General features: G+C 45.3%; 1 protein-coding gene across 2 annotated transcripts in view; it reads left to right on the forward strand.

The window, feature by feature from the left end:
• SLC1A7 (solute carrier family 1 member 7) overlaps positions 1 to 14140 on the forward strand; it is a 1086874-nt gene that overhangs the window by 1059885 nt on the left and 12849 nt on the right. For both annotated transcript variants that reach the window (XM_069642174.1, XM_069642175.1), the window contains exon 10: positions 1579 to 1678. In XM_069642174.1, coding sequence (XP_069498275.1) covers positions 1579 to 1678 — 100 coding nt within the window. The remainder of the gene's footprint in view (positions 1 to 1578; positions 1679 to 14140) is intronic.

Below are 14140 nucleotides of genomic sequence, written 5' to 3' on the forward strand. Positions count from 1 at the left end.
CTAAAACCAATGCATTTTGGTAAAGGCATTTAAAGCACACAGGGGTTCATTACGAGTGGTGTGGTATTCCGGTGGTAAATCTGGCAGAATACCAACTAATGGAATCACTTGTACCACCACGTGGCCCAGCGGAATTACCGCTGGATTATAAATTGCAGTGGAAGAGTAAATCCCCATTTTTTGTGAGTCCATTTGTTTCTATGGGGCATGTTTGGTAGAATTACAGTTTGCTGGAGGTAAATCCCCCATTCCAGGGTCATATTCGTAGTATGGCAGAGCAAGAAAAGTGGCAGTAATTCCGTTACTGCAAACTTTTTCCCACAACCCCATGCTCGTAATGTCCATCATTAAAAACGTACTGCCAATCCAATAATCCATGTAAATTCATATTGTTACCTAATCTGAAATGTGTCAAACCGTTTCCTTTTTCCTTGACATGTATTTCATGCTGGTGGTACTGGCCTGCCATTGCAATATCATGAGGAGAATTACCTCGGGCTGCTGACCATCCTCAGGGGTTAACTAGCATCAGCACCCCTAGAACCCACTTTGGGGCTTATTTAGTGTGTGGTGGATAGCTAAAATCTGCCGGCTTTCTGCCGGTGGAATAAAAGGCTATCTCAAGATAGCGCTCCACAAACTTCACCGGCAGTTTTTCCTCCAGCCTCCGCCGGTGGAAAACCGGCGTAAAGCTGGTTCAGTGCCGTATTTAAATAGCATTCATTCTGCTGGCGGAATGACAGCAGATTTCAGCCTCGGTCACACTCTAAATGAGGCCCCTTGTGAACGTAATATAAATATCCGATGAGGGGAAGGCGGGCTGCAGGTAGGTGTGTGACAGCAGATGGTGGGCAGTGAGGGAAAGAGTGGAGGTAGTGGCTGTGGCAGCCATGGGAATTCTCAGAACGCAGGCCTACGGCGATAGTAAAAGCCTGCCTTGCCATTGGTTGATTCACCTGAATGGCAGCTAATGCCGATTATTCACTTCTTCGGGTCGTCATATCAGGAAAAACACTGCTGCCTCTGGCAATGAAGCATGCACTGTTTATAATTAAATCAATTACATAAAACAGGATTCAGTAGATGAATCTACCTTTAATACGTGCCGGCGTAAAGACATGGTTTGGTATATGAATACTAATAATATGGTTCTGATGACCTAACTATACCAATCAAACGGGTAGTGATGGCAGCTCACTGTGAGCCAAGGGAGCCTTGGGGAATCGGTATTATCCCAATTGACCTTTTGTCCTAATTGACCTAATTATAATGGGCCTAATTGACCTTCTGCACAATTGACCTTTATATTATTTTAGTTATTTTATATATGTATTGGGTTGGTTTTGGATTATAAATAATATAAGGGGATTGGGTGGGAGGTTGCAGGGGTGTTTGGATTGGGTGGGAGGTTGCAGGGGATTCCCCCCGCATATATGTTCTAATTGACCTTCTAAATGAGGTCAATTCTCCCGGGGTCAATTCTCCTGAGGTCAATTGTGAAAAGGTCAATTAGTATACAATTGGGGAATCTGGGGATTGCCAAATAACAGTCTTTCTAAACCCTCTTCTCTGTTGCAGAGATCGATTTAGAACAATGATCAACGTCTTGGGAGATGCCTTAGCTGCTGGGATCATGGCTCACATCTGCAGAAAGGACTTTGAAAACCAGAACGATGAGGTGAGAAAGACATGTGTCCTTCAAGAAGAGTTTGAGCTGTGCAATATCTGTATTGGATGAGTGTCTTATTAAAATGAAGAGCAGTGTGAGGGGTCTAATTGGTTGACTATGGAAGTTAAGTGATGCCTAATTTGCAGAGCCCACTTGCATAATGCTGCGGTCCCTCATCTAACCATGAACCAACCTCAACCCAGCATGTTTCACCCTTCAGAGTTTAACCACATGCTTTTTGGCTATTCCAATGTAAACTTTAATTAAGTGTTTGACCCATGTGTTAACGATTGACCCATCAATGGTGAGCCTGGGGACCTCTGGAGATCAAGCAATTATGTGTTTCAGACGGGAGAGATAATATTTCCTAATGCTGCTTTCAAAGCTTCATCGGAAATTGCTCCCAGCTTTTGACATTGTGAACTACGGTTTGGGTGAGTCATTCCCGTAACACAAACTGTTACTGGTTCTTTCTTTTATGGACATTGAGCATTTCCAGGCAAACCATTTTTCTGTTGCTCAAGATACGTGAAGCTTTCGACATGTATGTGCTGGAGGGTGCTTGCGGTGGAATGGTCTGGTAAGAGGAATGCTATCATGTGAACAATACAAGTTTCGAGGTGTAGCAGTGAAGGATCTATGGGTCTTTCCCCAAGTCGGCTTCGGCACTGCTGGAAAAACACCTTGCTGTTTATGCTCGTCCCCTACCCCTTCATTCCTGCTGGAGGCACCCCTGAAACTCCCAGGGGCTCGCCGAGCCACCCAACCCTCTCCTCTCATGCCAGGAATACCCCTGCAATCCCCAGTCTCCCACCGGGCCCACTCACTGTGCCCGCTATTCCATCTTTCCCATTGCTGCATCAACCACCATCTAGAAAGCCTTACCCACCACCTTACCCGCTGCTTATCGTGTCAGCCCACCACTGCTGCTTCTGGGCCTTTAGAGTGAATGTGTGCATGAGCTCCCAGCAGGCTGCCATTCTGGAAAGGCAACCTGCCGGGAATATGCATTAAGGAAAAGTGGGCAGTTCTGCAGTGAAGTCACCGCAGGGTGGGTTCAAGTGTCTGGCGCTGGTGATCAAGCAGCAGTGCAGGGAGGGTATATTTAAGGTAATAGGATGGATTTATTTTGGCAGGATAATAGGGAATTTCCAGAGTTGGTAGGGAAAGGAACAAGGTCTTGGACAATGTTTTAAAGTTTTAGATCACTGGTTTAATGTGATAATTTTTAGATAATATCCTTAAGGTGCACAGGACATGCTGTGCTTGGTGGACCTCCTGCAGACCAGTCATGCTGGGCTCTACCCATTGTTGCAGTCATTCTAATGGCTGTAGAAAAAGGCTCAAATGCAGTTTACAAGCATAGACAAGCCTTCTGCACAGGGCTATGGGACGGAGCTTAATGTCCACTCTGACTCTGACCCCAGCTCACCGGCATATTTGCCTATATATCATTCTGATGCTGGTAGGGAGGCTTTTTTAAACCCCTAACTGAAAACAATCAAAATGTATTAGAGAGGGTTATGGACATGCAAGTGTGAACAAACTTCAGTCTTCGCCATGTAACTTAGCTTCCATGTCAAATGAGTCCCTATCTGGTAGCTTGACATATTGGAATCTGGCCACGATATGAGAATGGGACACAATAGACTGGTTCCATGTGTTAATATCCCCGCAAACATATCGCCATAAAAAAATATCGCCATATTTTTGCTGTGATATTAAGGCATAGAACCTGTGGGGGACACCCCCGCAACCCCCATATTATTTTAAAGGGAGCGGGGGACGCCCCTGCAAACCCCGCTCCCAATAACCTCAAAAATGATCCCCACTAAAAATATCGCCCACGGCCGTTCCCGCCGACCATATGTACGGCAATATTTTTGGTGGGGATAACATTACCTGATACCAATAGACTATTGTCTTGATAGTCTAAATGTATATAATAGATTCTGACTATGCTGCTCTAAGTGGGTGGAATGAATTATACTAATAAAGAGTTTGGATGGCATCTTGAAATGTGAATGTGATCTACTGCTAGGGCTTAATGAATAAATTACCTGGGTATGCTAGGTGGGCATACCTTTGTGTGAGTGGATGTGCATTTGAATGCAAAATATGGCACATGGTGCAAGTATCGTTCATCATGCTGGTGCCCGGGGTACGACATTAGTTTGATTTCCTGGTCTTCTCATGGAAATCATTCCCAATAATGCAAGGACCCAGGATTTTTATGAGACACCTGGCAATGGTGGTTACCATGTCAAAATGTACTATACCATTGTAATACTGTCATATGAAGTACCTACCTACCAGAGCATTACCTTGCAAATGATAGCAGAACCGATGCAAACAGTATGAGTAACTGCCCATGTGATCCGAGTGTGATTGGAATGCTTGCCCAATGCCAATACCAAATAAACAATAGGTCTCATTATGAATCTGGCGGTAGCCGTGCCGGAGTCATGAATTTTCTGGCACCCGGCAATGGGGATTTACCGGGGCATTACGGCCCCGGCGGTCCCGGTAATTGCCCGTTGCTGGAAAATATTACTCCCCATTCCCATTCAAGTCCCATTGGGCACAATGGAAATGGGGAGGACGGATGCACCGGCCCCATTCATGAATGATGCCTCCGGTGCATATGCCTAGATCTGCGAGCGGGTGCCGTGCTGCAAGGCACCCGCTCACAGAACTCGTAGTTTGTCGGACCGGCAACCTTATAATGACCCCCTATGAGATGCTTGCTTAGTATGATTAGTGCTGTTTTTTGTATGACTGGACATGTTCTTTTTTACGGGGAACTATTGTTAAGCTTTAGCATAAAGAAAGAGGTATGTCGGAGGATCTTCAAGATTGCTGGGCCTGGTTCCTTACACCCCCAACCCTCAACTACTACAGAACCAAATATGGTGGCCGCTTCCTTGCTGTGCTTGGCACTAAATACTAAAACATCCTCCCATACGGAATCAGGAGCAAAATCTCCTTCTGCCCTTTCTGCCATGAAGTTCCCTGTTTGCGCTGCCACCCATTGGAACAATCTCCCGCTTGCCCTTTGCGCTGAACCCTCCTACTGCCTTTTCAGGAAAGACTCAACACTCACCTGTTTAACTAATTTCAACTAATTCTGTGGTCCTCTATCCTCTCTGTAACCAGCACCTAGATGCCCTCGGGCTTTGTGCGCTTTTATAAATAAATAATAAAAAAATAACAATAATAAAGTAGGAGGCTGCGTGATGGATACTGCCTTACTGTAATTCATCTCTTGCGCCTACTGGCTCCTCCCCCTTCTCTGCATCTGTAAATCTTGGAAATGCAAACCATGCAAATTCTTGCAAATATCAGTCTATAACTGTACCCTAAAAGAACCCCCCCCCCGCTTCTCCCCTATTCTGTACATTATCTGTTTGTTATTGTTTCACACTGTAACATTTTCCCCTCGGATCCTTGAATGTGCATGTGATCTGATGTTGCATTGCACCCTTTTGCCTGTGCTTTGAAGTGGTTTCACTGCAATCAGATAATGTATAAACATTCAAAATAGACAATATATACATACATGTTTGTGTAAATAGTTGGCCTGTCCTCACCGTTGTGGGTGGTTGGTAAGTCGATTATGGGGTGTAGGGGTTATCCAGTAAGGAATTTAGAGAGCAACGCTCTGCTGATTCAATTTAGAGACTGGGTTTTCATCACAGCTTTATTATTTGTTAAGAAAATGTCTGCTTCTGGGAAAATCCTTTTTGCTAAAAAAAAAACGTTATGACCAATTGTCAAACAAATTCATAGGCACATGCAAAAGGGCACCAAGCGCAAATTACAGCCGCAAGCACCTGGAAATTGCCCATCCATGGCAATTCTTAAAGATTCCAACAGTTTACACCTACAACAATTTAAATGCACAAATGTTTTGCAACAAAAAGGGCAAATAGGCAGTCGAAGTGAGCATTAACATGAAAAGACAAGAAGTGTAAAAATCGGTTTTGGTATGTTTTCCTGACAGTGGTGTAAAACTGTATAATTGAATCATGTTCAGGGAAAAAAGTTAAAAAGAGCAAAATATGTTTTTTATTCATTTGCTGAGTTCCAAAATCTGACTTAATTCCGGTTGGAAAAGGGCCAAATTGGTACAGCATCAAGTGACTTTCTCTTTTTTTGTGAATCAATGCTCATTTGCATGTGTAATTGTGTCCCTTAATAGACTTACCCGGCCATTGACAGTCCTCCAGCCACACCCATTTTGCACATGCAATGTGGCTGTTAAAGGTGCTAAGCCCTCCAAAACATTAAGACGTAGTTATACTTTGTTTACACAGTCTCTGCTCACATGTGCCCCTTTTCATGCTTTTGTGAATCAGGCATAACTTGTGCAAGACAACATTTCCATATTCTTCCAGAGTTCTACGTGCATTGGTGCCATCAATAACTCAAACTTTATACATGCTATTAATTGGCAATATGGGGAACTACACGTTTGACAGGACACGTTAGAGGGAACATAAATCAGAGATTAGAAGATAAAACCAGCTCTGAGTAATAGTGGGACATGTGAATTACATAGAACAACCTCAGATGACTATGAAAGATGACAAACATCTGACTCTCTCTCTATCTCTCTCGCTCTCTCTATCTTTCTCCCCAGCTCTTTCTTTCTCTCTCTCTCGCTCTCTCTCTCCTCCCTCTTTATCTCTCTCTCCCTCGCTCCAGCTTTCTCTCGCTCCCTCTCTCTTTCTCTTTCTCCCGCCCGCTCTTTCTCTTTGTCTCTCTCTCCATCTCTCGCTTTCTGTCTCACTCTGTGTCTGTTTATTTCTAATTATCACTTCCACGAAAAAAGGAAGTGGTACATTTTTCAAATTTTTCAGGACGGTTGTCATTCCAAGATGGGCTGTCTGGTGCTCTCAGTTTGAACTTTCTAGAAATACCCCTTCTCTGCCCTGATTGCAGTTAGCTCTTAACTCATGCAGATATTATAGTTTGTTTTCTCAATAGATATTGTCTGGAAGCATATATCTTCTAATGTAAGCAGTCAATTGCTCTGCCTGCTGCAATACTGCATGCTCTACATTTTTTTTATAGCAGTTTCATCTCTTAGCATTTCTTTTCAAATGTGTTCCTTTTTCCCCAAAAAAAACTCTTTCATCTGCGATTTTTATATTTTATCCAGCCTCAGAGAAAACTGCTTCTGCTGGCTTCAGGAAACGTTATTGATTAAACATGTGATTAACTACAGATGATAGCAGCTCCTGGCAAATACCTACACACAGGCCAACACTGTTATCCTTGATCATACTTGTATTTAACAGGGCTTCAGTGCAATAATGAACGGACTGCCATCTTAATTACCCTAGTAGCAGTTTTACAGCTGTAATCATAAACCATTAACTTTCTATAGACTGCACCAAAATAACACTGGCAAGCCAACGTTTGATGTTACTGTTTGACAGAGCTAGATCAAAGAGATCCGAGTAGGATGTGTATTTGGCAGGGACGGGCAGGTAATTGGTGCGTATGGCCGTAAGGATTAACATTTACATGGGCAGACAATGGGTGAGTAAATAACCAGACATAACCCAGAAACTGTATGCATCTCCTTAAATGTCACAATCTGATCCAGCTATCGTTTACCTACCAGGTAGTTTGTGACTTAATAGAGACTACTTTACAGAATGTGTGGCCCTGTGCACATGCCACCTCTTGCCCTGCAGGGGGTAATATTTGGTATGGTGTGACAGCTGTGCCCCATTTGTAATACTGCTAGGACATATGCGAGGTTTGTGATCAAAGCATTCTGCCCCATGCAAATAAGGTTAATGTTAATGTTAAGTATTTTTTCTAAGGCGCAACTCGGCTGGAGGCCTCAGTGCGCAGCACGACAGCAGGAGTCAAATCCGAGAGACTCCAGAGTTAGAGGGTAGCCCTAATCATTAGAGTTAAAAAGAAAAGTTTTAAGGGATCCCTTGAAAGAGAGAGTTTAAGAAAAAATACGGAGCCGCGGGGGAAGGGAATTCCATAGTCGAGGAGCAATGGAATGGATCCTAGTACCACCAAAATGAGTCCGTTTGTAACGGGGCTGTTCCAGTTCATTCGAATTACTAGATCGGAGAGAGCGTGGGATACAGGAGGGCCTGATCCTTTCCTTCAAATAAACTGGCGCTTTGTGGGCGAGGCATTTATGAGTAAGGGAAAAACATCTTCTAAGTGACAGGGTGTTTCCCTGTTGTTGCACTGAATTAGCGAAAGCAGGTGCATGGCTAGTAAGGCACTGGGAACACGCGCTGCATGTAACTCGTTTGGGCAGTGACCCTTGCAAAGTGCACCTTGCAGTGTACATTTTGGGAGGGGAATGGCCGACTCACGAGAATCGTCTAAGGGCGGCTGTGCACACTGGCCCTGTCACAAAGGAAGAACTTGGGCGCACACTCTCACACTTGCAGTGCGGATCCTGCGGTGCTTTCTTGCAGACTTTGGGGTAAAAAAGTGGATGAAACTGCATTATTCTAAATTTCAAGTGGTGTATGTTGAACACACATTATTGGGAATGCTTATTTCAGTTATTGGCAGGCATCGGGTGGTATTTTGTTGAAGTGGAATCGCATTTATCTACTGCCAACAGGCTCAGACTGGCCTATATGGAAATAGGGCAATGTCCAAACCACTTTTTGGTCAAAGTGGGCCACTTTTGTGGCCAATGTGGACCAGTTTGATAAGTTACTTTACCATGTGGCTAGTAGTTTTGACCATTGTTAGTGAATACATATTTTTAAAATTGCACAAATTGCATCACATTTTATCAAAAATGTATCCAAAATTCCCCCGTTGGTACTATTCAGTCGTTTGCAAAAGGAATTAATTTGCATTTGAAACTGTGGGCCACCTTTTCATTGGTGCCTGAGACAATTCTATGCCACAGTCCCAACCTGACTTGAGTGAGTCATTTGAGTGTCAGTGGCCAACCATAGAATGGCTGAGGCCACCTGTGTCATTAAGGTATAATCCCGTTAACATCTGAGATTCATTTGGGATGCAGCTTGACCAAAATAAATTTGATTGACAAGTATTTGTGACCCAAGATATGAAGGTCATCATTGTGGGGCCGCGGGTACCTGTAGTAGAGACCTTAAGAGGCAATGGGACTCATTCCGAGTTGGGCGGTAATGGTTAACGGTCACCGGTAAGGAACCCGGTGCCGGTAAACCCTTATCACCCAATTCCGAGTTCCCTTAGCGGGACCCGCAAAGGGACCAGGGTGCTAATAATTAGCGGGCCCGTAATTAGCACCTTCCCCATTCCCATTGGACCCTATGGGGGCTCAAATGGGAATGGGGAATGGTTGGTTGAATGGGGACTTACCGGGTCCACACACGTCGGAATGTCCTGGTAAGTCCCCATTCAACCAGACCGGACACAGACCCGGGTTTGGAGGCAGCCATGGCGCTAACAGCGCCATGGCTGCCTCCAAACTCGGAATGGGGCCCAATGTATTAGCGTTCAGCCTCTTACTGGTGTGGAAGTCTCTGCTAATTAATGGGTTTTATGAGCCTGATTCGTGCACTGGGAAGGAATCCAGTAATATTAACGAATAGAGAATAACTAAGACATTTTTGTATGAAACAAAAATATCGAAAATCACAGAATGTTTAGTAAAAATATGTATGGGAGTGGGGAAAAGGATTACAACTGATGAGGAGGGGTTCGGGTGGGGTTATAAACCTAGGCAAATGATGGTTGGGGGAACCTGGCCCCCCCAATTACAAACATCAGTATTTTTTGTTATTTTCAGTTCGTTAAAATGTTTTCGTTAGTACATTTGTCATTAAAATCACAGATGAATGCATATTTTGAAAAAAGAAGCAGAGATGTCAATGTGAACTACCAAAAGCATTGATATTGACACAAATAGAGAGTGAAAGCCTTGTGAGAGGAGCCTTTTGGGAGAAGTTGTGATAACCATAGAATAATACACCCTCAGCGTTACATTACAAGGATATCAAAAGTCACTGAGGAGTTCTGCGGCTTAGTGATTTATACAGGCTCTAAACTCCCCAATGAGTTTAAATATCTTTATAATGTATATTTGGAGAGTATGATATTTTTTATAAAAAACAAAAAAACAAATAAAAAGAAAGACCTGTTGTGATTATCTGAAATATCAAAGTAGTGAGAATGAATTTCATTTAAAGATCTGATAAATCTTTAATCATTCCCTCGTAAATTTAGTTAGACAGAGCAATGCGATGATGTAAAACCAGCCATTTGTATTATATTGTAATCAGATAGTGGTCATGTCACAACTTGGTGATTCTGAGGTTATTCTGAACTGTTATTCATATATCTATTATGTTAAACCTGGACTATGCATTATTTAGTATCAACTCTCTATAGATGCATTTTGTTGTCTCTGAAACCTACTGTCATTAGTGGATCAAGGTGCTGCATATTGAGGTCATTCCACGGGTAAGGTGATCTTCTGCTAAGTGATTTTAGTTGTAAGGGGGAACCAAAAATAGAATACTATGGGGTAGTGTGCAGTATTGCTCCTTGGAAACTGAGGCATTTTTGCATGACATGGCAATTGATTTTCATTGAATGGATGTGTACAATCCCAGTGCCAACAGACAGGTGGAAAGAAGAAACAGGTTAGTTATAAACTGCTTCAATCTTGTATTGGTCACAGTTACGTTGGTGGGCTTTACACGTTTACAACCATTTCTCTATGGCACAAACGCGTTTTGTGATAATGAGATTGTGTATGCCTAGACCCAAGCTTTGCCACCTTCAGTGGTAAGAACCAATGTAGTGAAAATAGACATGAACAATTTTCCAAATAGCAAAGTTTATACAAGAATTATAAAAGGGGGAGAAGTGGCGCATGTGGTAGATGGTGATTTGTTAAGAATAAAACAACCCTTGCTTTGTGACCAAAGGCTTGACTGTTTGCATGCTTGATCGGGGTGGAAGGCGCAGCCTTACCTGGGTGCTCAAGAGTATGGTTGGTCTGGATAGAAATCCCCCCACAAGCTCTATGGTCTCAGGTTTTTGTTGATGGTTTGCTCATTCACAAACTAGTCTGAACCCCACCCAGTCTTTCTAGGATTGCTGGAAAATGGGGTTTAGCACCACTGATTGGCTCAGCAACGTCCCTGGCTCTCTTCAACTTGCTTAGTTCTCTCTGACTGGTCCCTAACGCTGCAGTCCCCAGTTCCTCAACGGGCATCTTACCTTATTCTGTATTTTACATCTAGGTAGTGGGCCTCTCTCATACCCTGGATCTGCCCCCAGGTGATACTTACGGATTTTACTTTCCTGCGCAAGTCTTTCTCCTCTTCCTGTTCCTAATCCTCCACCAGTTCTTGTGTTTCACCTCCTCCTCTCTCAGTGCTTAAAATCCTCCTCCTCCTGCCTGGGCTCCCCCTTCACCTCCTGCAACCTCTCCTCTTCTCTCTTTGCTCTTTTCTCCTCCTGCTCCGAGTCTCCCTTCTAATTTAACCTCTCTCTTTCAGCCCTGCTTGCTCTCACCTCTCCCCAAATCTCTCTACTTCTTCTGGCACTCTGTAACACTTAGCTCTCAGGAACACTGTCCTCTCTCCCCCCAAAGCTAGTAGTAAGTGGATGCCATGTATACTGTTGGTAATACAGTGATCAGGACACAAAGGTCCCTGATTGCCTGACCTGATGTGTCATGGTTTTCCCTGGCCTTGACCAGTTGGGGGACGTTTTCTGCTGGTTTAGTTTGTTTCACCGCCATGTTAGAGTCAGGCAGGAGTGTCATGAGTGTTGCCTGACTAAGTGATCTGCCTAGCGAACTGCCTCTCCGATCACTGATCATGTGTTTTAACTGAAGGCTGCAGTTTTCGTTCATGCCTCTGGTGCTGAAGCCTCATCCCTGTCTCAACCTTATCGTTCGCTTTGCAGTCTGGTCCATCTGTTGTGTTTTGCCCTTGGGTGCTGAAGTGGGAAAATGGGAAAATACCCTTCCCCCATTCTCATCCAAACCATGGCCCAGGACATCAAAACCCAAGCACCCCCCGCGAGAGGAGTTCGGCCCATTCACTTCCTCACCAGACGGCAAGATCCACTGTGGCCACGCCCCACACGCCCGGGGAGCCTGCCCACTAATGAAACCACGTCCGGGAACCTCTGGTGAAGCCGACATCAGCCTCATGGATCAACTCGATTAGAAAGCAACCACAAACACCATCATCGTTACAGATGCCATGATGACATAGCCAACAGACTAGAACACACGTGCCACCATGCACACTGATCACTCACACACCAACCCACACGAAGAACATACTCAGTGCTATGACGCAGAGGACTGATACACCCACAGACATGCATCGTTGTTATTTTCCAAATAGGCCTCCTACAGCACCGCAGAAACACAAGACGCCTGAAGAGCTTGTGTCTATATGCTTGCAGATGCTTTCTCGCTACCTATCCCTATGAAGATGCCACCCTATATATCTACTGCTGCTTGTGACGCTCTGTCGCCCCTCACAACCCCCATATTATGGATTATGTACCGCCACCCAGAAACTAGCCCAAGGTAGGCCGCAAAGCAAGAGTCCCCAGGCAGGAGCCTCTCAGACGAAAATCCTCTCAGACCAAAATACAAAGTGCTGATCACGCAGAACAAGCCCCAACGAGAGCTCACAGCCAAGGCCGCGATGTTGCCATCTACATGATGCGCTCCCCCCGCCAATGTTACACCTGCCAATGCCAAATGCTCCTCAGAGCCGAAATACAAATCAAATGCTCATAATTCTGCTCCAGCCACGGTCTCTCCACACGTGACCAAGCCGAACTGACAAGATGCCAAGCTTATGAGACAGAAAGTCGCTGGGGTCCCACGTCCGGGACGCGGTCTGCAACAATGAAGTGACAAGTTCGACACCTACAGCGATGGGAAAGACCTACACATCATCCACTAGACAGATCTGTCCATTGTCTGCCACTAACACATAGTTGCACATTGTTGTCAGCACCAGGTACACCACGAGCTGGGAACAGCGATGGTCCCAGGCTTGGGGGCTCGCGGGTGAACCAACCAGAATATGAGGGGCCCATCACTGACGCCATTCTAGCTAGCCAATCACCAAGTGTCCCCTTGTAACAAATTTGGTGTAGCAACTGTTAGGGACAGCCCAAGTGTACCACCTGACCCGTCCTTATCAAATAACCCTTTCTCCTATAGGTAACCATACTAACCCGAAGTGGCGGTAGGTTTTGGGACAGTTTTCCCAGGTGACGCAAGTAGCGCATCATACCACGGTAAAAAGGGCCTGCGAGCCCTACTAATGCTGAGAGCCTCTCCGGATGCATGCAGTATGAGAGTTATCCCTGCTGTTACTATAATAAACAGCAGTATCTACCTTGCTCTTGTGTGTGCCTCATACTCCTTTTGGGACGCGGGACGAGTTGGGGCCTCCCCAGCCCCCGGAGGTCCGCGGACAGCTCTGCCGGCCCCCGGGAAATCACCCCGACAATTTGGAGGCACTGCTGAGATCTGTTTGAGGTCTAACTAACCTAAGAGCACAACTACAAGGCCTCTTGCGACAAGGTGGCCGGGCAGCGCGGCCCCCTCCGCGGTTACCCCCTTTTGAGGACTACAGGACCATCGCGGAACTGCGAGAAGACTGGACAGCGCAATCCGGACATTGGCCGTCGGGAGCCGACTTGAGAAGTATCCCGCCTGCGGTTGGCAAGTGTCCAGACGTGGTCCAGACGAGGGGAGGTGGCGAGCTGATTGGGAGGGGTGCCCGTAGTCGAGCGGCCCCGGCACACGAGGACTTGATGTGAGTATGGCACACCCAACCAGCAATGTAATGTTGTGCGGGAGGGGGGAGGAATTGTAAAAAGGGTGGCGATCGGTTGTCACAGGGTGTTGAAAAGGATTTTGATTAATAAGCAGCGATAGGTGTGTGAGGTGCAGCAGGACAGTCCCCTGTAGCGTCACGGAGTAAGTTGGGTGGGGCTTTAAGCACCCACGTATGACTGGCAGATCGCGCTGATTGGTCTAGATCGCAGACACCTGTGTAAGGGAGGTGTGGCTTTCCTATGAATTGACGTTGTAGTTCAATGATTAGATGAGGATCCTTACTAGTTGAGCATTTTAGCTCGGTGGGTAGATAATGTATTCCCACAGGAGGTAGTTAGATTGTTTCCCAAGCGCGGATAATTGGAGATAATTGGCTGGTTAAGCTCCCCTAGAGAGGGGGCGTATCACACGCAAGGCGACGCAGCGTGCGCAGTCCGATTGTAATAATTAATTGATTGTTGATTACTCCACTATAGACAGAGTGGGAAGACAGCTGTGGGGTTCACGGGGGAATAAGAGTGTTAAAGATATCACACGTTCATTGGTTGTGTAATTGTACGTACCGGTAGTAGCTTGTAGAGGTTGGTGACGTCACCCATAAGGCTTGTATAGGACAAGATAATCACCTCGTACGCATCCAGGGGTGATCG

This window comes from Ambystoma mexicanum, chromosome 1q, assembly GCF_040938575.1.
Source record: "Ambystoma mexicanum isolate Mex_15411 chromosome 1q, UKY_AmexF1_1, whole genome shotgun sequence".
Taxonomy (NCBI): Eukaryota; Metazoa; Chordata; class Amphibia; order Caudata; family Ambystomatidae; genus Ambystoma; species Ambystoma mexicanum.